This window comes from Xiphophorus maculatus, chromosome 21 (genome assembly GCF_002775205.1).
Source record: "Xiphophorus maculatus strain JP 163 A chromosome 21, X_maculatus-5.0-male, whole genome shotgun sequence".
Classification (NCBI taxonomy): domain Eukaryota; kingdom Metazoa; phylum Chordata; class Actinopteri; order Cyprinodontiformes; family Poeciliidae; genus Xiphophorus; species Xiphophorus maculatus.
The window spans coordinates 24,395,564-24,421,208 of NC_036463.1; the positions used below are offsets into that span (position 1 = coordinate 24,395,564).

The window sequence follows — 25,645 nt, forward strand, 5'->3', positions numbered from 1 at the left end:
AACAGAAAGCAGGAAACATTTCAGAACAGAACCCTTAATGTTCCTGTGAGGTTGGTAGAACCCGGCCGGTTCTGCTGAAGGAAAGTAAGTCCAACTCAGAAATGTCAGAACCTTTTTATTCTTCATCAGCTGAAATGTGGGACAGACCATCAGAACCAAAACCAGTCCTCATAAACTCAACTGGGTCACCTGGTTCTGGGTTTGTTTTATGCTCAGCAGAACAAAACTTCTGGATCTGTAGAACTCTGAGTCCAATTTCACCAACCAGAACCAAACCAGAACCTGGCCAGAACCAGGCAGGCCAACAGATGGTTCCCTGCTGGTTCTGTGGACCGGCAGCCCGACCAGAACATTTCCACAGTTTCACATCACACAATTTGAAGCTAAAAATCTGTTAGCAGACTAAATATTTAGAGTTAAAACTTATTAATAGTTTGGAGTTTAGCTAAAAACTAAATGTTTATTTGCAAACTTGTAGCTTGAGGCTAACTATTTAGCTTGAGGCTAACTATTTAGCTTGAGGCTAACTATTTAGCTAGCATGTCTAACTCCAAACTACACATTTAGCCTGGAGCTAAATATTGATTTTACAAGTTACCTATTTGCTGTGAGGCTAAATATATGCAGTTTAGCTTAATGTTTGTTTAGCTAAGATGCAAATTTGGCTGAATATTAGATTTATATTTAGCTTGGAGATAAAAGTTCAGTTGTCCAAAACTAAACATTTAGCTTCAATCTTTATAAATGGATGACAGGGTGAAAATGTGACTGGATGATGATGATCCGGTTGGCTGAATAAAACCGGTTACAGACATCTGGCTGGGTAATGGCTGCAACACGCAGGCGGAACCAGAACCTTCCAGGTTCTTCCAGAACAACAAAACGTTCTCTGTCATTGTTCAGGAACCCGGCAGGCGTAGCAGCGCCACCCAGAGGACAGCAGCTGATGGGTGGAGCTGCCTCAGACCAAGGGGTCAGAATTCGGTCGGGGTCCGGTCAGAATCTGGTCAGGACCAGGTCAGAACCCGGTTCGGGTCCGTGTTAGACATTTTGTTTGGATCGGTGACAGAATCAGGACGGTAAGCAGATCATTCATAAAAAACAACAGTTACTGCACATTTAATAAGATCTGACGCCTTCAGAACCGACCCGAGCAGAACTACAGAACCATCTAGAGGTCCTGTGGACGGATTGGGCCGGTCTGGACAGAACCTCCAGAACAAGATTCATCTGATGGCTCTGATTCGTCCTCTGAAGGTTTGGTGATTCGGGTCAGAACCTGAACCCTTCCTCCGTCTGGAAGTCTGGTTCATCAGTTTCAGTTGCCATGGCGGCAGAGTCGGTGCTGAGTCAGTAGTCGTCATAGCGATAGGCGTTGGGGTAGGCGTAGTGGTAGTCGTAGGGGTCCAGCCGCTCCGTCTTGGTCTGCAGAGGTTCTGGAGGAAACGACAGAGACTTGATGACTCCGCCAGACTCCTCGGTCACCTTGACCTCAGTAGAGTACGAAGACGGAGACGCGTCTTCCAGCAGGGACGAGCAGCCGGGCAGACCGGCGGCTTTGGCAGGCTGGTAGGACGGCAGGCCGGCCGACGGTTTGGGACAGGACTGGTAGGGAGGCAGCGCCCCCGGAGGCTTGGGACAGGGCTGGTAGGACACCTGGAGAGGACAAGGAGAAAAGCACCCTCATCGTCACTGCCACCACAAACACCACGCTTTCTCTGTCACACACACTCAGTGTACACTGATAACAGACATCCATTTACTGCTAACACTGAGGCTGGGTTAGGACACGTCCAACCGGCTCCAGGGCACCCTGGGTTAGGACACGTCCAACCGGCTCCAGGGCACCCTGGGTTAGGACACGTCCAACCGGCTCCAGGGCACCCTGGGTTAGGACACGTCCAACCGGCTCCAGGGCACCCTGGGTTAGGACTTTAATGTGACCCTGAGAGAACTGAGCAAGCAAGCTTCAAAGAACCAGAACTATCTGAACCAAAGAAGTCCAGCGGCGGTTAGGAGACCCTGCTGGAAGGTCCTCTACCTGTAGGACGAGGTTTCAGCCATCCTTCATGGCACAGCTGGACTGACAGAGTCCTGAAGTCCTCGACTCCATGGTGGACCGAGCCACCACAGGAGCCACGTCAGAACCACTGCAGCCTTCTACCCTGAGGAGGACTTTGCATGAAAGTACCTCCAGTCTGTTGTGCGCTTACTGAGCCTGGTTTTGGTTCTGGTTCTCCTGGACTGTTTCCTTTCTCTGGAGGAAGGACTGCTCCAAAACCTAGGACCGGATCCAAACAGCAGGACCTGCTTACCTTAAAAAACTGATAAGCATCAAAGGAGATGATGCTACATTTCAGGTCAGACTGGACCGGACCGTATCAAGGGTTACACCGGACTGGACCAGATCAGTCTGTTCAAACCGGATCGGACCGGACCGGACCATGTGCCATTGATCTGTGTGGTTTTGTCTTCTTGTCTGACCGGGTTTGTTCTGTATTTCTGTCTAACTGGGTCGGACCTGCTGAGTCTCTGGTGTTCTGAAAGGGACGGTGTAAACAAAATGGAGGACCGTTCTTTTTCTGACCCCCAACTGACCCTGGCTTACCTTGGTTGTCGTGGTGATAATGGTCTGCAGACCAGCGGGTGACCCTGGGGCGTTGCTAGAGTAACGGCAGGGGTACTCTGCGCTGTAGTAGTGGTGGTTATCGGCGTAGGGGGCGGAGCTCTTCAGGAGATCCTTCCAGGCTGGCGGCGCCTTCGTCTGCGGGTCGAAGGAGGATGAGGAGGATGAGAGCGGAGCCGAGGAAGATGAAGGCGCTGAAGAGGAGCCCAGGACGGGCGTTACCCTGGAAACAAACCCGGATCTGGGTCACACATACAAACCCAGCAAAGACCCTATCTCTCTGGTTCTGGTTCTGGTTCTGAACTAAACCTGTGAGTTACAGAGTTCTGGTCAAACCGGAGCGCATCAGAAGAACCCGATTCTGGTTCTGGATCTGAATTAAATCTCCAGTCTTCTGCTTGATCCTGTTTCCATGGTGAAACTCAGGAGTAAAGTGGTTCTGAGTGAAGTCTGAACCAGAAACAGAACTTGGTCTGGGCTGGATGTGTGAGCCTGACCTGGGGTCGCAGAGGTCAGAGGTCACAGGATACGAAGGTGAGGCCAGGTATCCCTGGAAGTCGTAGCCGGGTCGGCCCATGTACAGTCTTGGGTTGGCTGGTTTCTGGAGGGTGGGCGGGGCCTCTCCCAGTGCATTGTGGGGGTTGTAGTAAGGCTCACTGCTCTGGAATTGTGGGTAATGCTGCGGAAAGTTCGGCTCAATGAAGGAAATCCTTTCTGCTGGTTCCACACAGAGGAGGGCGGGGCCTAAAGCCTGAGAGGGTAAACAACAACAAACAGCCACCTTCATCATCATTATCATCATCGTCATCATCGTCATCATCATCACCATCGTCACCGTCATCATCATCACCATCATCATCATCATCATCATCACCATCGCAATCGTCATCATCATCACCATCATCATCATCATCATATTCATCATCATCATCATCATCATCATCATCACCATCATCATCACCATCATCATCATCATCATCACCATCATCATCACCATCGCAATTGTCATCATCATCATATTCATCATCATCTCCATCATCATCACCATCATCATCACCATCGTAATCGTCATCATCATCATCATCCTCATCATCATCATCATCATATTCGTCATCATCATCATCATCATCATCGCAATCGTCATCATCATCACCATCATCATCATCATCACCATCATCATCACCATCATCATCATCATCATCACCATCATCATCACCATCGCAATCGTCATCATCATCATATTCATCATCATCACCATCATCATCATCATCATCATATTCATCATCATCATCATCATCATCACCATCATCATCACCATCATCATCATCATCACCATCATCATCACCATCGCAATCGTCATCATCATCATATTCATCATCATCACCATCATCATCATCATCATCATCACCATCATCATCACCATCGCAATCGTCATCATCATCATCATCACCATCGTAATCGTCATCATCATCATCATCCTCATCATCATCATCATATTCGTCATCATCATCATCATCATCACCGTTATCGTCATCATCATCACCACCATCATCATCATCATCATCATCAGACCTGGCTCTCCATCAGGCGTCTCTTCGGGGTGAACGGAGGGGAATTGACTCGTCTCTTCACTGAACTCCTTCTGGCTTCGGTCTCAGACTTGGACTCTGGTCTGGGATGGTCATGGACACCTTTAGCCTGAAGAACCAGAACCAGAACATCATCAGACAGAAAGCACAACATTTACTCAAGAAACAAAGACTGGGCTGGAGGTCAGCATGTGATGGAAGGTAAGTGGATGGGTGGTTAGTTAATTGGTTGGTCAGAGAGCAAAGGTCAGAGGTGTTCACCTGGAAGAAGATGGCCTTGCCGTCGACTCTCCAGAAGTTGGTGACCGGGTATCCGCTGTGGCCGCGGCAGGGCAGCAGCTCCAGAGCAGCGCTGCAGTTTGGACACATCTTCTCTGAAACACAGAGTCTGATCAGCCGGGCGACGCCTCTGTACCCCAGTACCTCAGTACTCCGGTATCCCAGTACCCCAGTACTCTGGTCTTAGCGGGTTAGCCTTACTCTGCTGTTTCTGCCTGGCCTTGTCGCAGATGGCGGGGCGCAGCTGTAGGCGGGCGCCGTCTGGCAGGGCGCAGCCCCGGGAACACACCACCACCCCCAGGCACGACTTCTTCAGGATCTGGCAGTTGTGGTTGTTTGTGTTCCTCATGGCCCAGCCCGACAGGTGTCTCTGGGCGTTCTTATCGTCGCCTGCAACGAACCACAACACCGAGGACCAATCAGCCGCAAGTCTGCAGGGCCGCCTGCGTGATGCCATCAGGAGGGCGGAGCCCTAACCCTAACCCTAACCCCTCACTCCTGTGGTCAGATCAACTCCACAAAGAAAAGCTCAACTCATCAGGGTTTGTTTTCTGTTGCCATGGTAACAGCCTCCTGTCTGTTGATTGGTCAAATAAGACAGAAGAACAAATGTTTCTCACCGCTGTAGATGTAGCGGACGTAGCCGTCTGTCCACTCCTGGAATGGGTCCAACTGCTTCAGGTCCTTGTGACAGACAGGGGACACAGGGACAGACAATGTTAACAAGATGGCCGCTGGCTAGGAGGGAGTGTGCGGATCTGGCCTGCAATTAAGTGAAATCTATTGAATATCTGAAATACAACTCAACATCCAAGCAAATGTTGAAGTTCTGCACTTTGATATTCAACTAATGTTTGGACTTGTAGGACCATTTCTGCCATTTTTTCAATGTTAAGCACTTTTACTAAATGTGCTTGAACAGCCAGCAAAGGCCTTGTTAACTATCAGGATTCTCAGCAGCTGACAAGTAGCAAAATATATTCAAGTTTAACAAAAGATACGGAAGAACTCAAGCTGTCATTGAATGTTATGTCAGAAGAACTGAGTCAGGTGGTGAAGCAACAAACATGTCTGATGCGTTTGATTGGAGAAATTCAACAACTGAAAGCAATTATCAAATAAAAGGATGAGAAGATAGAAGAGTTGGAAAAAGAGTGGAGGACCTGGAACAGTTTGGAGGATGTGGTGAAATCTGGACTCAAGACGACGCACCGCACAAACGCAGGACAACAGCAGAAGACAAGAAAGGGGAAGATGCACCACAAGATGAACTAGTTTCTCTTGAGCAGCCAGTTATCAAGTTCTTCAGCAGCAAAGAGATTCTGCTGGACAGCAAAACGTTTGCTGCTTGTTATACAATGCCACAAAAACCAAACACAAATCTGGATAAAAGGAAAAAAGATCAAATATCATCCTTCAATTTGTGAGTACAAAACACAAAACTGAACTGCTAAAAGTTGCAGAAAAACTAAAGGGAACAGATGTGAATGAAAACCTCACAAAGAAGGATGCAGAGATTGTTTACCAAGCCAGGATATTGAAAAAAGAGAAGAAAATACAGGCAACATGGACCAGGAATTATAAGACACTGATGAAACTTAATGGTTCTCCTGACCTAGCTGAGCTTCTAACCATGAGAAATGTTGCTGAGCTGGAGAAATATAGATGAACATTGACTAGATACTGCTGGAGTTATAGTTTCTATGCTTTGATTTTTCGCATTTCTGTTTTTTTGGTTCTGAACTGATGGAAGTGAAAATATATCATTTAGTCACGAGTCAAAGAATTGAAGTGTTTTGATCTTACAGATCATAAATTTTATGATATAGAAACTGATATAGACCCAGAGACCAATTCCAGTCATAATACTGAATATTATTCTGCAGACATTATTAATGTCAGGTCATTAATTCACTTTAATAGTAGGAGTATGCACAGCAACTTTTCTCAGATAAAATATGATGATAAATGTAGAGTGGTAATAATCTGAGGGAAACGTTCTGGATACCAAATGTTCCGTCTTTAGAAACCAAAGGAGAGGTGATGATGATGATGATGATGATGATGATGATGATGATGATGATGATGATGATGATGATGATGATGATGATGATTAGTTCTGTCCTTTCTTAGTGAACTTTAAAAGAGCTTTAAAATGTAAAATGATCTAATCTCAGGCTGTTATATGATTTCTATATGTATTGTGAAAATATGCTGGTAGTTTGTTGGACATAAAAACAGGAAAAACCTTCAGCCTGTTTCTGGTAAACTGGGGCTTTATTTATTCTCCTTTTTCTTTCTTTTGTTGTTTCCTGTGTTTAATGTGGACAATTTACCAAAATAAAGTGATAAACTAAAACTAAACTATTATTATCAGGCCATCTTGGTTCTGTTCTGGTTTCCTCTCATGTCTTTGTCTCGTCCTAATTTATCATGTTTTCTATAGTCATAGATTATTAGGATTATTTCCATCTCCCCGTTTCTCCTCCCGTTTCTCCTACAGTCTCTCCTCCCGTCTCTCCTCCTGTCTCTCCTCCCGTCTCTCCTCCTGTCTCTCTCCTGTCTCCCCCTTCCCTCCCCGTCTCTCCTCCTCCTCCCGTTTCTCCTCCCGTCTCTCCTCCCGTTTCTCCTCCCGTCTCTCCTCCCGTTTCTCCTCCTCCGTCTCTCCTCCCGTTTCTCTCCTCCCGTCTCCCCCGTCTCTCCTCCGTCTCTCCTCCTGCTCTCCTCCTGTCTCTCCTCCCGTTTCTCTCCCGTCTCTCTCCTCCCGTTTCTCTCCTTTCTCTCCTCCGTTCTCCTCCGTCTCTCCTCCCGTCTCTCCTCCCGTTTCTCCTCCCGTCTCTCCTCCCGTTTCTCCTCCCGTTTCTCCTCCTGTCTCTCCTCCTGTCTCTCCTCCCGTTTCTCTTCCTGTCTCTCCTCCCGTCTCTCCTCCCGTTTCTCCTCCTGTCTCTCCTCCTGTCTCTCCTCCCGTCTCTCCTCCCGTCTCTCCTCCCGTCTCTCCTCCTGTCTCTCCTCCTGTCTCTCCTCCTGTCTCTCCTCCCGTTTCTCCTCTTGTCTCTCCTCCCGTCTCTCCTCCCGTCTCTCCTCCCGTCTCTCCTCCCGTTTCTCCTCCCGTCTCTCCTCCCGTCTCTCCTCCCGTCTCTCCTCCCGTCTCTCCTCCCGTCTCTCCTCCTGTCTCTCCTCCCGTCTCTCCTCCTGTTTCTCCTCCTGTTTCTCCTCTGGTTCCTGGGTGTGAATTCTTTGTGCTGCTGCATTTTTACAGTCAGACATGTTTATGGAAACTTTAACTGGGTCCGATTGGTTCTGCTCTGCCTTCAAACCTCCAACTGGTGCTGAACCCGGTTCTGGTTCTGGTTCTGCTGGAGGTTTCTTCCTGTTAAAGCAGAGATTTTATCTCCACTGTCTCCACATGCTGGTCCAGTGAAGCAGCAGTTTTCATCTTGGACCTGATGTACTGGTTACTGCAGGGTGGGCAGTCCTGGTTCTGGAGGTCCGGTGTTCTGTGATTCTTGTCTCTCTGGTCCAACACACTTTAGTCCAACAGCTGAATCTCCTCCTATGAAAACTCAGGTTCTGCAGGTTCTGCTAACGACCTCATTATTTCACTCAGGTGTGTTGAAGTGGAGACACATCTAAAAGTTGCAGGAGACTTTTAGGCTCTCCGGGTCCTCCAGGTCCTCCAGGTCCTCCAGGTCCTCCAGGCCCTCCAGGTCCTCCAGGCCCTCCAGGTCCTCCAGGTCCTCCAGGTCCTCCAGGCCTGGAGTTTCCCACCCCTGGGCTACTGGGATCCAACTGGGTTGAACAGAACCAAGTTGGTCTGACTGGATCCAATGTTCCAGAACTTCAGCTGCAGCTTTTGGACCTTCATAGCTGACATCTGAGCCGACCCAGAGAGCTGGTTCTGATGTCACCACTACAGCTAAGCTGCAGGAGACCGGACCAGAACCAGAACCAGAGTTCAGGGACATGAGTTCAAGACAAAGTCACATTTAACACTAGAATGGCTAGAGTTAGTCCACTTTGACGTATACCTATATCGGCTTCGATAGTCCAACTGGCCTGAAGGATTTTATCTAGCAGGTGCTTTTGTTCAGTAAATAGGGCCATTACCTTATCAGTACCCTGGTAATGGCCTCAACGCATCTCACAGTTGCACAATAGACTTAGACTTCGACTTCGACTTAGACTGACTTTGTTGTCATTTTCAATGCACAGGGTGTATAAAGAACGAAATTTCGTTGCATACGGCTCAGGACAATGTTTGAAGTTCCAATGTTGTGAGTAAAATAAAAGTCTGATGGCAAGTAGGAAAAAGCTGTTTCGGAACCAGGTGGGCCTGCACCGGATGCTGCAGAACCTCTTTCCAGAGGGCAGCAGGGAGAACAGTCCATGGTGGGCGTGTGAGGGGTCACTGATGATGTTTCGGCCTCAGGACACGCATCCTGCATCGATGGTTGACCTGACACTTCGCCCTTTTGCCTGAGCTGGGTGTGGAAGGTTGTTGCCGAAGCAGTTTCTCCTTGTGTGCCTTCTTCTCACTCACATGAGAGTTACCGAACTCTTTTGCAAGCTCAACCAGGAAGTCCACCCGTCTCTCCTGCACCCCAATGCATGCCTGATAAAGCACATGTGCATTCAGTGCTGCCATGTCAATCATGTTTGCCAGGTTTGCTGACCAGCTGTCACATAGTGATGGAACCTTGGTCACCCCCCGCAAGATTATGACTGAAATAAATGCCATTAGTTCTTGTGAACTAAATAGGTGAAGCAGTCACCTATTTATCCTCCACAGCACAAAAGGCTGCATGCAAATTTGCATGTGCAAAGTCTCCCAGATTTCTTTTGCTTACACTTTTTGCATGATTTTTTTGAGGTGGATCAACACAATTAATTTGGTTAGTTTATTTCTAAACTGTCATGTTATACCCTCTTAGCTTTATTTCAAAGAGAAACATTACTAATTTCTTTTAGAAAAACCTTTGCATATTTTTTGAAACAGATTCTATGTTTTGCAAACTCTATGTACATTTGGCAAAATGACCTGGATAATGCAGCACAACATCATGGATCAGCTGCAAAAGGTCACATCTCTCCAAAAACACTTCATGTATGCTTCAAAACTAAACTGAAGAGCACTACCTACAGGAGACCTGATCTCCTGCAGGTATCATAGATACCCACCCCCAACATGGACTATTCACATTCCTACCTTCTGGCCTGACGGTCAACGACCACATTTACAATTGAAGAAGGGATGCTAATTTGAGCCATCAGAGTCGTCAGGGTGGACTCCGGCCTATTGGCCCTGCTGAGCCGATATGGGAAGGACTCGAAAACTGTATCATCCTAGTGATCCTAAACTAAAAAAGAACCGAGTTCTTAATAGAAATATAATAACAATAATAATATTTTTTTGTTTTGTCTTGGTTTTATTATTATTATTATTATTATTATTATTATTATTATTATTATTATTATTATTATTATTATTATTATTATTCATCCATTTTCTAACCCCTGGTCCCCAGTAGGTCAGGAGGAGCTGCTGAGGTGGGGTCACCTGGACAGGTCGCCAGTCTGTTGCCAGGCAACACAGAGACAGACGGACAAACAACCATGAACACACACACACACACACACACACACACACACACACACACACACACACACACACACACACACACACACACACACACGCCTAGGGAGAATTTAGAGAGACCAGTTAACCTGACAGTCTTCTGGACTGGGAGGAAACCAGAGAACCAGAGAGAACCCACCATGCACAGGGAGAACAAGCCAGGAATCGAACCCAGGACCTTCTTGGCAACAGTGTTACCAACTGCACCACTGTGCAGTGATTATTATTATTATTATTATTATTATTATTATTATTATTATTATTTACAATTTTCCAAAAATCCAAAACCAGAAATAAACATTTAAATCTTTATTGTAATTTCGGTTTCTTGTGTTTTTCTGTCTTTTCTTTAAGCGACTGGTTCTGGTTCTGGTTCTGGTTCTGGTTCCGGTTCCGGTTCCGGTTCTGGTTCTAAGCATTAATCCGTATCTGCTCTTTCTGTTTAATTCTACTGTTAAACTTTTAATTTAAATATTAGTTTATTTACTATCATAATTATTATTTATTTATATTTTTTTCGGTTCTTTTCGGATTTTTATCAGAGGTTCGGAACCGGAGCAGTATTTATTGGACCGGTTCTGGTTCTGAGTGGATGAGAACCAGTAGAATGTGTCCCGGAACCGCCCGGACAGTAACTGGACCGAACCTCATTTTATCCGCAATCAGTGATTAAAGAAGAATTTATAAATAATTCAATAATTCAGGACTAAAGAAAATGAAATGAAACTAAATGAAAATGTTTTGCTGTTTTTATTTCTAGAACTGATCTCTGATCCGTTTGGAACCGAACCTTGCAGAGTTCGGTCTCTGGCCCAAACTGAACCCGATAAATAAAACATTTCATTCTCAGAATTTATTCTTCAATTTTGAAATAAATTCTGATTCATTTATATTTTTGTTTTAATAAAATCTTTTCCTCTGCGGTTCTTCGCGGTCGGTTCGGGTTCTGTTCAGGCGCTCTGAGCGGTTCTGGTTCTGACTCGTTTTGGTTTTAATTTTTATCCTGATTGTAGTTTCATTCTCTGTCGTCAGAACCGAACCCAACCGAACCAAAGCGGGTTTTAGCAGCAGAAAGGTTTTCAGTTCAATCCGAAGCGGTTCCGCTTTTGACTCGGTTCTGATTCGGACCCAAAACATTCCGTTCTTACGGTTTTATATCAGAACATTTGGATCCGATCAAGAATGAATCATTTTGGAGACACGTCACTATTTATGACGTTCATAATTCATTTCGTTCAGAGCGAAGAATCATTTATTATTATTATTATTATTATTATTATTATTATTATTATTATTATTATTATTATTATTATTATTATTATTTAATAATAAAAAATAATCAAACATAAAATAACGTCTGTAAATTTCCATTTAAATTTCTTTCAATCTGTTAAAACAGTTAATTTATTTGATTGGGTTCATTAATTATTATTATTATTATTATTATTATTATTATTATTATTATTATTATTATTATTATTATTATTATTATTATTATTATTATTATTATTATTATGTCTCAAGGCGTTTTACAAAATTATTTTCAGTTCAATCAAACATTCATTCATATTTATCCCACTTATTAATCAGTTCTGGGCCGGTCTTTAGGTCGGTTCTGGGCCGGTCTTTAGGTCGGTTCTGGGCCGGTCTTTGGGTCGGTTCTGGGCCGGTCTTTGGGTCGGTTCCGGGCCGGTCTTTGGGTCGGTTCTGGGCCGGTCTTTGGGTCGGTACCTGCGGTAGTTTGGGGTCGTTGATGTCCCAGGTCAGCTTCATCCCGACCGAACACACGCAGTCCGCCTCGTCGCGCTGCTCCCCCCGGGACATGCTGCCGGTACCGGTACCGGCTCTGCTGCTGCTGCCTCTGGGTTAAGTCCTCCTCCTGGTCCCGGTTCTGGTTCTGGTCCCGGCTCTAAGATAAGCCTCTCAGAACCGAACCGAAGAGAGATGAAGAAGAAAGAAGCGGCTGGTTCTGACGGCGGCGCAGGTAGAAGTGAGAACAGGTGAGACCCGCGAGCTGCACAGGGAGGAGGGGGGAGGAGGCGGGTCAGAACCAGAACCTCACCTGATCAGGTGGCACAGCGACTGGGTCCGACCCGGTTCGGCCGGACTTCTACCTGCTGGCTCTGCAGGTGAGTGTGGAGGTTCAGGTGAGGTTTGTTGTGTAAACTCGTGACTGTTTTTACCAAAACAAACAAACTCATTAGTCAACAATTACAGAACCAGAACCAGAGGAGCTGGTCCACCTGCGGGTCCCGCCTGGTTCCGAACTCATGGACTCGGTTCTGTCCGGAACTGACTGAAGGTTCCGTTCCTTCTGCTCTGGTTCTGGAATAGAACCGGTTCGGATGGCAGAACCGGTTCTAGAGCGCAGCACAAACTGGAGACCGAACCGGGTCAGGTCCGAACCGCAGCAACTATGAAATCTGTTCATTAATAAAGAATCAAATAATAATAATAATAATAATAATAATAATAATAATAATAATAATAATAATAGTTGTTGTTGTTATTGTTATTATTTTATAAAAAATAATTATTTTTATTATTATTGTTGTTGTTATTTTTATTATTGTTATTATTATTTTAAATTTTTTATTATTATTATTATTGTTGTTGTTGTTGTTTAGCTCATCTGAACTTATTTTAAATGTTTTGACTCAAATTTGGATCAAATTTTTCTACAATAATAAAAATATTTCTGTGTTTCGGCCATCATGTGAATATGAACCAATTTTCTCTGATATGAATTCATATCAATGAATGTTAATTGATATTTATTGATATTAATGATTAATTAATCAAAGTAACTAGTTACTTTTACTACAGTTTGAACTTTTGTTACTTTTTAAAATCAAATCAAAACTTTTGGTTTGAATGAAAGAATTTTATTTATTTACATTTCAAATAATATCTGAAAAAAAACAACTGAGAACCGAAGGAGCAGCGAGGAAGACTACTGAGGAAGACTACTGAGGAAGACTCACATCTTCATCAAACAGAAGAAACTCAGTTCTGAAATATTCTGAAGAATATTTAACAGATTTGATTTGCCTGTTATTATAACGAGCACTGAGAGGAGGCGGACATGATGAAGAGGATGAAGAGGATGAAGAGGATGAAGATGATGAAGATGATGAAGAGGATGGAAGCTGCACAGAACCTGAAGGTTTCGCTTAAAATATGACAAATATTCATCCCACATGTTTTAACTTGTTTCTTCATTTAGTTTCATGTCAAATAAAATTAATGAGAAAATTTTTACTTTAATCAGAAAATCTGAAAGTCGGAACTTTATTAGAATTTAAATCAAACTGAGTTGAAATGATTCTATTTTTATTTCACTACATTATTTTTCCTAAATATGAAAGAATATTTATTAAACAGGTGGGGGAGGGGCACAGGTCATCATGTCCTGAAGCTGGTCTGATTGATTATCACTTATTGATCACAGAACTCTGGCCAATCAGCTGTCCAGATATTCCTCCGCTCTGCGCGGCCCCGAGGCTGATGAGCTCATTAGGCGCAGCTGTGTGCGCGCTCCCGACACCCTGAGTGCACGGAGAGGAGACGGCTGGATGCGCGCGATGGTGAGCCAGCAGTTTTCTTTTATTGATCTTTGCGCTCATTGATTATTGAAGATGAAGACGATGAGGGGAAAAGATCCGCAAACACAGAGCCGACGGTGCAAAGAACGTTCTCTGAAGCTTCATGAACGTTCCCAGAACATCCAGCATGAGACACGGAAGAATCCGGACAAATGTCTCGTGTCCAGGCGGCCTTCACTGTTCCGCCCCATTCATTCATTCATTCATTCATTCATTCATTCATTCATTCATTCATTCATGGATCAGCGGCCCGTTCTGACCTTCCTGGTCAGTTGTCGTTATCTCAGCTCTCTGCCGCCCCCTGCTGTCTCCAGCCCGTCATCACAGCTGAACTCCCCAGAGCTCTGGGGTTCCTCGGTTCGGCCACCAGGTTCCCCGGTTCGGTTCCTCAAAGTTTGCGTCTTTTATGGTATCAGAGAATCGGAACCTCGAAGGAACTAACATCCAGAATCTGATCAATAACTGACCAATAATTGGTGCATCAGAAAAGTCTGATCAACGGCAGATTTCAGTGAAACTGCAGCCGGCGCCCCCTGCTGGTGGCGGTGGATCCGTGCTTTACATGTTAGTGATTTTCAGGCTTTGGGTTTTCTGTGTGTGAAATCAACTGAATGAGTTAATCTAGTCTGTTCAGGATTAAACCAGATTAAAATGAGTCTGAATGAGTGAATCTGGATTAAATCTGAATTAAAATATTCAGATTAAATCTGAATAATCTGTTTCTGTCCCAGTTTGAGCTTCAGGTGGACGACTGTCTGCTCCGTGGAGACTCGTCTCTACTCGTTTCTCTGCTTCACTATGAAGGACTGACCAGCTCCACCCTCACCAGGCTGCACCTCCTGGTTACCAAGGTAACGGCAGGAGGAACTTCAGGGGGCCGTGATGGGGGCGGGGCCTGCAGCAGTGTTGTTGGGGCTTCTGTCAAGGCATCAACACAGAGTCCATCGTCTGTTTGTGCAGAACCTTTAGTCCGGTCCAGAGTTCTGTTCAGAGAACTCATCCATACCGGATGGATGAGTTCCTCCTCCTCTTCATCTTCCTCCTTCTCTTCTTCCTCCTCCTCCTCTTTCTCTTCATCTTCCTCCTCCTCATCACCACAGACCATCCCAGGACTGTGAGTTGGACTGAGGAACCGCTCCTGGTCTCCTAGCAGTGGGTTTGGGTCGACCTGCAGCAGTGACCCTGTAACGTCCTCAGGCCTCCTGCCCTGCATGTTTTAGGTGTTTCCTTTCTGCCACACCTGGACTGAATCTGTGGTGATGAACATCCTGCAGGTCCTGCAGTCATTTGGATCAGCTGTTCTAATAGAGGCTCGTCTAAAACATGCAGAGCAGAACCGAGGACTGGAACTGAGAAGCTCTGGCCTGCAGTGAACCAGGTGGTGCTAAGTAAAGCTAAGTAGAGCTAGGTGCCACTAGGTGGTGCTCGGTGGCACCATGGTTAGCTCCAGGGTCCAGCGGTGTGCTGCGTTGCTCCGTTGCTGCGTTGCTGCTCAGCGATGCCGGTTGTGTTTCAGGAGCTGCGCAGCAGGGCGTTCTGCAGGGTTCTGGTCGTGTTGAAATCTGTATCGATTCTGTCGGAGAACAAGGAAGACCTGGAGACTCTGGTCAACCTCGGCCTGACTGCTAAGGTAATCAGCGATCTGATTGGTTGGTTGCCTTCTGTGCTGCTCTCACCTTTCTATTGTTGCTCAGGTGATGCTATGGTTCGAAGCTGTTCACGACTTGCTGACCTCCGACCTCCAAGAAGGCTCCACCACCCTGATGGCCCTCACAGAGGAGTTCTTTGACTACTTCCTGGTGAGCAGCATGCTGGGAAGTGATGTTTGGAGTTGTTTGTCTGTCATGTTGGTCTCAGGTGAGCTCAGTGACCCGGCAGCCAATCAGCCGTCAGGTTTTGCTACGTAATCTGCTGGATCACCTGACAGACGGACCATCATCGGGTCTCTAACGGTTCTTAATGCCGTGACCGGTCAGCAGCCGTTGGTCCAGCTGCAAACTGGCCTTGTGATACAGAGAGGAAGATATTTGTGTCGGCTTCGGTAGCCGCCTCCCTCCTGAATCCCTCCTGAATCTCCCATGAGTTCCCCTGCGTGGCAGCAGGTCTCAGATGAACATCTGGACTGAGTTCCAGATGTTCTCCGATTCCAGAACTCCTCCCTGCATTCAGTGAGTCTCAGACCAGTGAGACCAGCGCTGGTCTCACTGGTCTGGAACCACCGCCGAGTTTTATCTCAGGAACATACCTGCTCATCCAGAACTGGGAGGATTTAAAACCAGTTCTTCTTCATCATCATCATCAAACAGCCGAAACCTTTTTATAATGATAAATGATTTTATTTCCTGATTGTAGCAACAATCATTCAGTGGTTACATGATGATCAATAACATGAGGATGGGGGTTCCGAATACTTCATGTGTTGATTTAATGTTTCCATCAGTTCACTCTGTCACCAACACACCAGGTAAAACCACAATCCCCCTAGACCCACTCTGGACCCTGCTAGACCCTGTCAGAGACCATCAGCCTGATGGACTCTGACAGGGACCATCAGGCTGATGGTCTGATGGTCCCTGGGCATCGGGTGTTGATAGATGCCCAACACCCGAGACCTACACCAGACATCCAGAGTCCGTCTGAGTCTTGGCTGGTTCTGAGAGTTAAAAGCAAATTGTTGGGCATTGCCTACAGTAGCTGAAGTAACTCAGCAGATCCAGACCCAACACAGATTCCAGCGTGTAGCGGTTGGGTGAAAACAGCCTGGACTTGGTGCAGGAGAGCCATGGTTGAAGAGATGCTGTAGAAGGACAGAACTCCTGCTTCATGATCCAGATACACGCCTATCCTAGAACACGGAGGTCCTGGGAGGTCAAGGCTTCTACCATCGTGGATGTATTTATTATTGTGACAATATAAGGCCCACGACATCTTATTATCTCCAAATCCACTGGTTCCTCCTGCTCTGACGATGTGTTTGTATGCCACTGCCACAGAGACGATCCCGCTCCACTCCACCTCCCAGTAACAGCGTCCAGTCAGACCTTCTCTGCTCAGAACCTGAAACCGGTCTGTGAATCTCTCTGGATGATTCGGGTACGACTGCTTTTTCTTTCCTCGTGTCACTCTCATGTTCTGTCCAGACAGAACCAACATTTTATTAGCCGTGTTGGGATCCAAGTGCAGCCGACATGCATACGGTAAAAACTCTGTTCTCATCTTGGGCTCTCCTGGTGTGTGATTCGGTGCTGCTGGTGGTAAAACCTTGAACTTATCTAGTGATGGGTAACCTAGCGGTGATGTAAATGTGTTCTCGCCCTCTGTCAGGTCCGATAACGGACCTTTAGATTGATCTGGTGTTGGGTACGTTGGTGAGGAAACCTTGGGGCCCTTCTGCAGGTGAGTTCCTGGTGTTGGATGTGTTGGGTATGTTGGTTTTAACATCTTGAACTCCATAGACGATGTGTGAAATTGTGCCGTTGGTATAATGTTGGAGTAAGCTGAAGGTATGAGGACCTTGTCATCAAATGATTTCAGGCGTCTTGGTGGCCTTGGTGCAGTCTTGGACTTGGTGAGGGGTGGAGGAGCTGCTGGTGCTGAATCCTTGGGCCTCTCTGGTTTAGGGTGAATTTTTGGTGGTAACTCCAAGGAACCGACTTTGGAGAGTATGGCTTGTGGTGATGGTGGGATCCCATGGTGAGCTGGTGTCTGTGGAAGGGCTGCTGTGGTCATGGCGATCCTGGTCCATTCCTGCCTCAGGGTGTCCTGCAGTTTCTGAATTAGCTCAGTGACAGCATACGTTATCTGATTAAAGTAGTTTGGAGACCGAATATTGATGGGTGAGTTTGTAGATGGGCCCAGTGATATCAGAGAGGGGTACCTTCGTAGGAACTGGACGTGGTCCTCGGTGTGTGCCAGCTTCTCCAGCTCCTGGTCTCTCCTGGTCAGCTCAGAGATTTCCTGCTGGACTCTCTGCTGAAGCTCTTCAACCTGCCTCATTTCGGCTTCCTGCTGGGATCCGATCAGCTGTTGGATGTCGTAGCTTCTCTGGGCCAGGAGCTGCAGCAGCTGTTTGAACATTGCCTGGATGTTCTCCACCGTGTCGCTGGCAGAGCCAGTGATGATGTCGCCCTCCTTCTGAAGCAGCTTCAGGGCCTCCTCTCGGTCCTGGACTCTCTGCCAGATGTCCTGCCGTCTCGCTCCGAGCTCTTGCTGCCACTCGGTCCTCTCTGCTGCAGCGGAGACGGTGTCATGACCTTTGTGCTCGTCCATAGAGCACAGGAAGCAGATGGTGCGCTGGTCGCTGCGGCAGAAGATCTCCTTCATTTTATTGTGCAGGGAGCAGATGTTCTCCTGGATGTCTGCAGAGGCTGTGACCAGCTTATGGGTCTTAAAAGCTGGAGAGTCGTAGTGAGGCTGGAGGTGGAGGTCACAGTAGGAGGCCAGACACTGCAGGCAGGACTTGGTGGCTTTCATCTTCCTCCCAGTACAGAAGTCACAGCTCACATCTCCAGGTCCAACGTACTGATGAAGACAAGGAGCATCTCGGAGTGCGACCTTCTTTATTTCCTCCACCAGCTCTGCTAACATGGTGTTTTTTCCCACAACTGGCCTGGGTGTGAAGACTTCCCTGCACTGAGGGCAGCTGTAGATGGCCTTCTGGTCCTGCTGTTTCCAGTGGTTTTTGATGCACTCGGAGCAGTAGTTGTGTCCACAGGGAATGGTCACTGGATCCTTTAGTAGATCCAGACATATAGAACACCTCAGCATGTCTTCGTCCAGTGAAATCCCCCGCTGAGCCATTCTTCCTGCTTCACAGCAGAACAGAACCTGAAGAAGTCTGAGCTGCTGCTGTCGACTCAACTGCGTCAGTGAACACGGAGCGGCAGGCGGAGCTAGCTGGTCCGCCTGCCGCTGCATTCCATGTAGAGGACTGACCAGAGACCAGAGCTGGACTGGTCTCAGGTCTTCAATCCAGTTCAGTCAGGCAGCAATGAAAGTAAACATTTGCTCTTCTTCTAAGCAGAAAACAAGGATGTGGAGCCAGAAACACGGAGAGTGGACCTCCGAACTCTAAGCAGCTGCACTGACATGATTTCACTCTGAACAGGTTGAGCTTCATTCCAGGAGGATGACGGCTGTTGGTTCAGACTTCAGCAGCCTAAAATCACCTGAGAGCCGCAGGAACCAGATGGAACCAGATGGAACCAGATGGGTTGGGTCGGTCTCACTGCACACCTTACTTCCATAAACCAATCCGAACCAGAACCAACGGGTTTTCTATCAGAACTGTTTCCTCTGGCAACCGAACCGCTGCAGCCCAGACTCTCCACCGGGCCGGCGCCACCTGTTGGTGTGGCCTCTGCAGCAGCGCTGTGGGTCTCCGGGTTCTGGTGGTGACCCCGTCTGATGACGGGTCCAGCAGGATGAGGACGTGACGGGACCTGGTGTCCAACTGATGAGTTCCCACTGATGTTCCCATAAACTGTTTCCTCTGGATGATCCATCTTCAAACACACCATCCACCTGCTAACAAATCAAAAAAATCTAATCAAATTTTATTTATACATCACCTTTCAGCAACAAGGCAGTTCAAAGGCTTTACATCATAAAAATACAAAGTCATGATTGAAACATTACATTTAGCCGTCGCTAAACATCACATTGTTTCATTAATTATGTCTCAAAAGCAACTAACCAGCTTGTTTTAGTGTAGATTTAAAGGCACTCAATGTTTCGGCTGTTTTGCAGTTTAGGGAAGTTTATTCCAGATTTGTAATGCATAGAAGCTGAATGCTGCAGCAGCGTCTCGCCCTCTGACCTGAACTGCAGTGTCTCGTGTTCAGCAATTAGCCAGAGCCTGCAAAGACAATAACATGGTTTTAATCTGGCTGTTGGATGCAGCTAATGTTAGCTAAATGCTAACTAGCTGGTTATCATGTTTAGCTTAGAATACTAATGTTGTTGTTGCCTAGGTTACATTGTTTATTGGTTAATTAATGTGAGGGATAAATCTGATCCGCTTTCATTTCTCTGCAGAAGTGGAGTTTCCACAAATATTAACAGTAAATATTTAGATAATAATATATATAATAGAAATATTCATATTGTGTCCAGAAACTGGAATGGATCTGCAGCAGGTCAGAAGGAAAACCTGCTGACCTGAAAGGAGAATCATCATCATTATTGATTTATCTTCATTATTTTATTATTATTATTATTATTATTATTTTGTATTAACTTATAAATCTTCTTGGCTTTACCCTGTCTTCTGTTTGGATCGTACCGATCTGGGTTCTGACCCAGTATTTGTGTCAGTTCAACCTGTTTCTCAGGTGAAACTGCAGATTTAGTGGTTGAGCTGCAGTTTCACCTGAAGCTGGTCGGAATGATCCGTGTTGGACTGCTGCCCCCTGCTGGGGAACCAGGACGGCGCTTTCTGCTCCTGTTGGCGCTAGCGGACTCTCGGATCTGATGCTGGAACTGGAAACCTTTTTCTTGGTGGGTTCTGATTATGACCTGTGGTCCGTTTTGTCTCTCAGCTCCTGGCCCAGGCGTCTCCTCCAGGTCCGGTTGGTTCTGGTTCGTATGTTGGTTCTGCTGCTCAGGTGTCTAACGCTGCTGCCTCCTCCAGCTGCCCAGCTGTCCGTGCTGCTGCTTCACCTGGCTCACCTGGCTCTGGAGGCCGGAGTTCACTTCCCTCTGCGACTGGAGGTAACCATGGTAACCAATAAACCGCTGCACACGCTGCTGCCCCCTGCTGGGAACCATGAAGCCCCTCTCTGGTTTCAGGCCATCAGAACCTTCAACAGCATCCTGGAGTCCCTGAGCAGGCAGCAGAGGAGGCTGATCCAGAACGACCAGAACCAGAACCTGTGAGACTTGTGTTGGGACGCTGTCACTGCAGTTCTCAACCTTAAAGTTCGGTCAGTGAATGGATGCTAAGCTCACCTGTTGGCTCACCTGTCTCTGTTCACTGCAGGACTCAGCTGGCAGCTGCTGTTGTGACGGTTGGAGGTGAGCTTGATCCGTTAAATGTTCTGGACGGTTCTCGGGTAGAGATGAGGACCACTGACCCGTGGTCCTCCGAGTCTGGGTGTGTGATCAAGAACTTTCCTGCAGCTTTCTGGGTCCCTGGGGAACTTTGGATCAGGATTTAGAAATGTGTAGAAACAGTTTCCATGTTTGTAGCTTCCTTCTTGTTTCAGACTACGAGTTTCAGGTCAGCCTCTTGGAGGCGCTGTGTCGCCTTACGCCGCGCAGAGAGCGTGAGCAGAGAGCCAATCAGTGGTTCGACAGCAGTGACATCAGATCCACCTTCTGTGACATCAGAGATGCCGACTTTGAGGTGGTGAGTGACTCACCTGCTCTGTATGGACACCTGCTCTACCTGGTTCTGACCTACGCCCGTCTTCACCTGTAGGACTGCAGACGCTTCCTGAACTTTGTTAACTGTTGCCATGGAGACCAGAGGAGGTGACATCCCATAATGCAGTCTGAACCATCTAGAACTCTGAGTGAGTTCTAGATGGTTCAGACTAATTCCTGGCGATGTTTGGTTCTGTCCGTCAGAGTGTACAGCTTCCCCTGCCTGAGGGCCTTCCTCAGCTCCACACAGGTACCAACGTCAACGGACCCAGAACCAGAACTTTGAGCCTGGCACACAGCACCTCATCATGCTGTCTCTGCAGTTGTTCCGACCCAAAGATGAAAAATTGGACAAGTTCTGGATCGATTTCAACGTGGGTTCGGGATGTGTGAGCTTTTTCATCGATGACTGTCAGGTTGGTTCCTGTTGACCTTCACAGGTTGGGTTCTGCTGCGGCAGAACCTGTGGAGGGTTCTGCCGACCCTGTCCTGTGTGGACATGTCCCCACCAATGTCTCCTGCTCCTCTTTTCCTTTTTGTACCTGTACCTCTGTGTGGACAGTAGGTGGCAGCAGCTGCAGGCTGAAGTCACAGCAGTAACAACCAGTTGATGCTTTTTAAATTCCTTTGTGAAACGTAAACAGGAAGTCGCTCAGTGACCCGGTGGACCGGACGTCACCTGACTGACCGGTGACTCAGCGCCACATGCGCTGTTGCTCTGCATTAAGTCAGGAACATGGATGGTCACTCTACTCACCAACTGGCCCAACCAGACCCAGAAAAGGTTTTGGGTCTTTAATATTTGCTACATTAAAGACGCATCATATCTCATCTGCTGTGTAAGTCAGCAGGACAAAGTTTAGCCAACCAAAAGCTAATATTAATCTGACAAGCCTGATCAGGACGTATGTCCTAATTTATTGAGTCAGACTGTCTGGAGTTCCCGTGGAAGTTTTGGCTTTATTCTTATCTCTAGAAAAGAAAAGAAATAAAGAAAAGAAATGAAAGGTCTTCCAGCTCTGGCTGCATCAGCTCCTCCTCATCCCACCAACTTGCAACACAAAGTTTCCTCCTTCTGTGGAACTAAAGAAAAGTCGGCCCAAATCTTACTGCAGCTGAAACCATCCAGAGGGATTTCTTTGGTTCTGGTTCTGTGCTGGCCCTACAGGAACCACGGTTCCTCTGAATGGGAACATTAATGAAACATGGAAGGTCTTTAGGGTTCTCCTTGGTGGTAGTTGGAACAATCTGATGTTCTGGTTCGGGTTCTGTTTGTTCTCCAGGGTTTTCTCTGGGGGTCCATCCACCTGCAGATGGAGGACGTGGATTATTACAGTCTGAAGTTCAAACAAAACGGTAAGAAGATGGAAGACCTCCAGAACATCTGGACAATGTGACCGAACCTCGGGTTCCTGAAGTTCTTTATAAAGCATTTAAGGTCGATAGGAGTAGTGACAGTGTTGTTGTAGCACAGAACGGCCTGGTGGGGGCAGTATTGTGTCTGCAGTAACACCGTGGAGGTGAAGTCAGCTTCCAGCTCCTGGTTTCCATCAGTGACATCAGCTCAGATGATGATGATGATGTTTCTGTGGCCTTCCTCACTCATTAAGATCCCAGAACTAGAACCGGTAGATCAGCCACCAGGTGTTTTACATCCGGTTGTTTTAATGACACTCAGTTTGTGATTTTTTCCCATCATGCTCCTGGGCAGAGACGGTCCTCTGTGTCAGGCTGACCAATCCCATCATGCACTTGAACACCAGAAGTTACGTGGTGGAGCTGACCTTTGACCCTGAACACCAGCAAGAGCTGGAGGAGGCCGCAGGGAGAGTCTTCAATGTACTGTTGCAGCACCTGCATGTTGGAACAGCACCTCCTGCTGGTCACTGCTGCCGGTGTCTGAGCAGTGAGGCGGAGCTTCATCTGAGTAACTGTTGGTGTTTTCAGAAACAGGCGAGTCCATCCGGCGCCGGAGGAGCGGTCCAGACCTCGCCCTCTGCAGACACGCACACGGCTCGGTCCTACAGCCGCAAGAAGCCGCCAAGCAAGAGTCAGCTGAAGAGTGAGTCGAGTTCGGCTCAGAACCTCCACCCTGATGACCGCCTGACCACCAGACTTCCACAACACCACCGTGTTTACTGCCGGTCCTAGACCTGAACCATCCACAGCTTTATGAACTCGTTGTTTAGATCAGGACGAACCGTCGCATGACCTGGAATGAACCAATCAGAAGGATCCCAACAGCTCTGTCTCTCTCCTCAGTTCTACCGCTGTCGTCTCCAAGCAGCGAGGACGAGTCCACCTCACTGAAGGTAACCCCGGCACCGAGCCAACGACGGACCCAACGACCGACCAAGCTAACAACCAACTGAATGACTTGTTTATCTGGTTCCAACTCTGAGGTTTTGTTTTTCAGCCTATGGCTTCAAACCAAGCCGAAGTTCTGTTTGACCAGATCGTTCACTCCACTCCTAAGTTCAGCAGTCAGTCAGAGCAACCCGGCGCTGAGCGGGGCTGGTCTTCTGGTCCATCAGAGAGAATCTCTCCAGTTTCTGGTTCAGCTGCTTTCCAGCCACCGTTGGATCTGCCTGATGGAGCCGACGATTCAGAAGTTCACCTGTCGAACCTGGAAGAACCCCCATCAGGTGACCTGCAGGGGGCGGAGCTTCAGACGACGCAGCACCTGACAGAGGGACTTGAAGAAGGAAGCAGCTCTCCCTCTAACAAGGTTCATTTCCTGTTTCTGACTGGAGTCAAACCTGATAAGTTTTTCATGTTTACCTGTTTTTTGTTCTTCTGCAGGAAAACCTGAGGAAAAGAGAAGCTGCAGATTCAGGTGTCACCTGTTCATTTACCTGGATGATGGCTGCACTAATAAAACATGTTACAATGAATGACGGTCTCTCTGTTAGATGCTAGGCTCCAGTTTGTCCTGGCTTTGTCCAGAATAACCAACACTCTGAACCGCAGGCTACCTGTCAGACCAGGCCGAGGGCGTCACCCCCTCCAAGAGGAAGGCGGAGCCTCTGCAGGACTGGGCGGAGTCTGAGTTGCCAATGAAAGGTAGTTTAATGCCAAGTTCAGTTTCTTGAATGTTTCTGATGCTCACCTGGCTGCCCAGCAGAGGGGGCGGAGCTAGCAGTGGAGGAGGATCTTCAGAGTGAGGGGGCGAAGCAGAAGGCGGAGCCAGAGTCACACCTGACATCTGACATCACTGCTGCGTTCAAGTCCTTCAAAGCCCAGCTGGAGCAGCGCTTCACCGTCTGTTGCCACACTTGCTCTCCTTCAGTGGCTCTGCTGCTCATCAATAATCAATAATTAACGAGGCTGATTGACTCCATGATCTCAGGGCTGCTGGCAGGAGGTCCAAGCTGAGGTTCTCGGGTCCCTGAGGGACTGTCAGCAGCACGTGTCCTCACTGCTCACGGCTGTCCACCAGCACAGGTAAGTCTGACGCCACACCTGCCTCTGCCCACCACCACAAGCTCCGCCCACCTCCACAAACCTGCCCATCATCCCGGGCGTGTTGTTGATGTGTGTGTGTTCAGGTTGTCATTGCTGCAGCGGTTTGAAAGCAGTGTAACGGATCATCTGAAGCAGCTGGAGGAGAACTCCATCAGTCTGAACTCCATGGACTCTGAGATTCTGGTATGAGGCGGGTTGCAGGTTCTGAACTGGTGTGACTGGTTCCGTCCCACTGATGACCGCTTCCTGTTTGTCCTGCAGACGTTCTTCCACTCTGAGATGGAGCAGCTCAGTTCGTTCTGTCAAGAACATCTAAAGAAGTGAGTCTGATGGGTTCTGGTCCGGTTCTCCCTGCTGAAACTGGAGTAGAACCGGGTCCAGATGATCTGCTGGGCCGAAGTAGAACCGGGGGAACAATAAACAACGGTTCAGTTGTGATGTTTGGAGTGGACCCCATGTCCTACAGTGCTGGCGCTACGGTGGAAACCAACAGAAAAGAACCGGGTTCTAGATGCAAACCGGGTTCTGACTACATCTGTTTGGACAAAGAGGTTCCACAGCGGGTCCAGGAGGTCCGGAATCCTGCAGGTTTCAGTTCCTCCCTGCTGGAGGGAACTTCCTCCTCAGCAGGTCGCGGTTCTTCTAGTGAGCCGTCATTGGATCCAGGTGAGTAAAACATGCAGGATGCCGGGCCTCCAGAACTCGCTTTGGGCCCCACTGGGTTAGAGGTTCTCCCCAGTGGTCCAGAACACATTGGGTGGATATGAGCTGTGGGTTCTGGTGGGTCGAGGTTTTGGGTTACCTGTGTTCAGATCTTCAGTCTCTTTCTCCTCAGGTTGAAGAATCTCGACTCCGACCAGCTGAGGACGAAACATTCAACCAACCGCTGAAGAAGTCGCCATCGACGGGAGGAGCAGGAGGAGGAGGAGCAGGAGGAGCAGGAGGAGCAGGAGGAGGAGGAGCAGGAGGAGGAGGAGCAGGAGGAGGAGGAGGAGCAGGAGGAGGAGGAGCAGGAGGAGCAGGAGGAGGAGCAGGAGGAGGAGGAGGAGAACCTCCTGGATCTTTTTGTATCTGATAAATT

At 47.6% G+C, this 25,645-nt stretch overlaps 3 protein-coding genes across 3 annotated transcripts; 1 reads left to right on the top strand and 2 right to left on the bottom strand.

The window, feature by feature from the left end:
* Positions 1-124: 124 nt before the first annotated feature.
* Positions 125-12,105, bottom strand: gcm2 (glial cells missing homolog 2). The gene is made up of 8 exons (XM_023326081.1): positions 11,861-12,105; positions 5,115-5,178; positions 4,696-4,884; positions 4,477-4,589; positions 4,199-4,324; positions 3,124-3,377; positions 2,609-2,849; positions 125-1,656 (listed from the first exon to the last, which is right to left on the bottom strand). Exons 1-8 carry the CDS (start codon positions 11,951-11,953, stop codon positions 1,351-1,353), a joined length of 1,386 nt encoding a protein of 461 aa, XP_023181849.1. The 5' UTR covers positions 11,954-12,105; the 3' UTR covers positions 125-1,350.
* Positions 12,074-25,494, top strand: sycp2l (synaptonemal complex protein 2 like). The gene is made up of 26 exons (XM_023326808.1): positions 12,074-12,129; positions 13,581-13,716; positions 14,049-14,117; positions 14,466-14,585; positions 15,251-15,364; positions 15,429-15,533; positions 20,274-20,298; positions 20,366-20,445; positions 20,524-20,606; positions 20,714-20,748; positions 20,940-21,082; positions 21,155-21,207; positions 21,304-21,349; positions 21,423-21,515; positions 22,383-22,455; positions 22,811-22,938; positions 23,047-23,161; positions 23,362-23,411; positions 23,516-23,827; positions 23,902-23,935; positions 24,070-24,162; positions 24,224-24,360; positions 24,449-24,543; positions 24,648-24,747; positions 24,826-24,884; positions 25,400-25,494. Exons 1-26 carry the CDS (start codon positions 12,074-12,076, stop codon positions 25,452-25,454), a joined length of 2,409 nt encoding a protein of 802 aa, XP_023182576.1. The 3' UTR covers positions 25,455-25,494.
* On the bottom strand, positions 16,109-19,056 carry LOC111606137 (E3 ubiquitin/ISG15 ligase TRIM25-like). Its single transcript, XM_023325824.1, has one exon. It carries the CDS (start codon positions 18,649-18,651, stop codon positions 16,420-16,422), a length of 2,232 nt encoding a protein of 743 aa, XP_023181592.1. The 5' UTR covers positions 18,652-19,056; the 3' UTR covers positions 16,109-16,419.
* Positions 25,495-25,645: the final 151 nt, after the last annotated feature.

Excerpts from the sequence above, each read along its gene's own strand:
- gcm2 (XM_023326081.1), bottom strand. The coding sequence starts at position 11,953 with ATGTCCCGGGGGGAGCAGCGCGACGAGGCGGACTGCGTGTGTTCGGTC. Across the intron at positions 5,179-11,860 it reads ACGACCCCAAACTACCGCAG|GACCTGAAGCAGTTGGACCC; the intron begins GTACCGACCCAA and ends GTCTGTCACAAG. Across the intron at positions 4,885-5,114 it reads CGTCCGCTACATCTACAGCG|GCGACGATAAGAACGCCCAG; the intron begins GTGAGAAACATT and ends GGTTCGTTGCAG.
- sycp2l (XM_023326808.1), top strand. The coding sequence starts at position 12,074 with ATGAAGAAGAAAGAAGCGGCTGGTTCTGACGGCGGCGCAGGTAGAAGT. Across the intron at positions 22,939-23,046 it reads CCGCAGGGAGAGTCTTCAAT|AAACAGGCGAGTCCATCCGG; the intron begins GTACTGTTGCAG and ends TGGTGTTTTCAG. Across the intron at positions 23,412-23,515 it reads ACGAGTCCACCTCACTGAAG|CCTATGGCTTCAAACCAAGC; the intron begins GTAACCCCGGCA and ends TTTGTTTTTCAG.
- LOC111606137 (XM_023325824.1), bottom strand. The coding sequence starts at position 18,651 with ATGCAGCGGCAGGCGGACCAGCTAGCTCCGCCTGCCGCTCCGTGTTCA.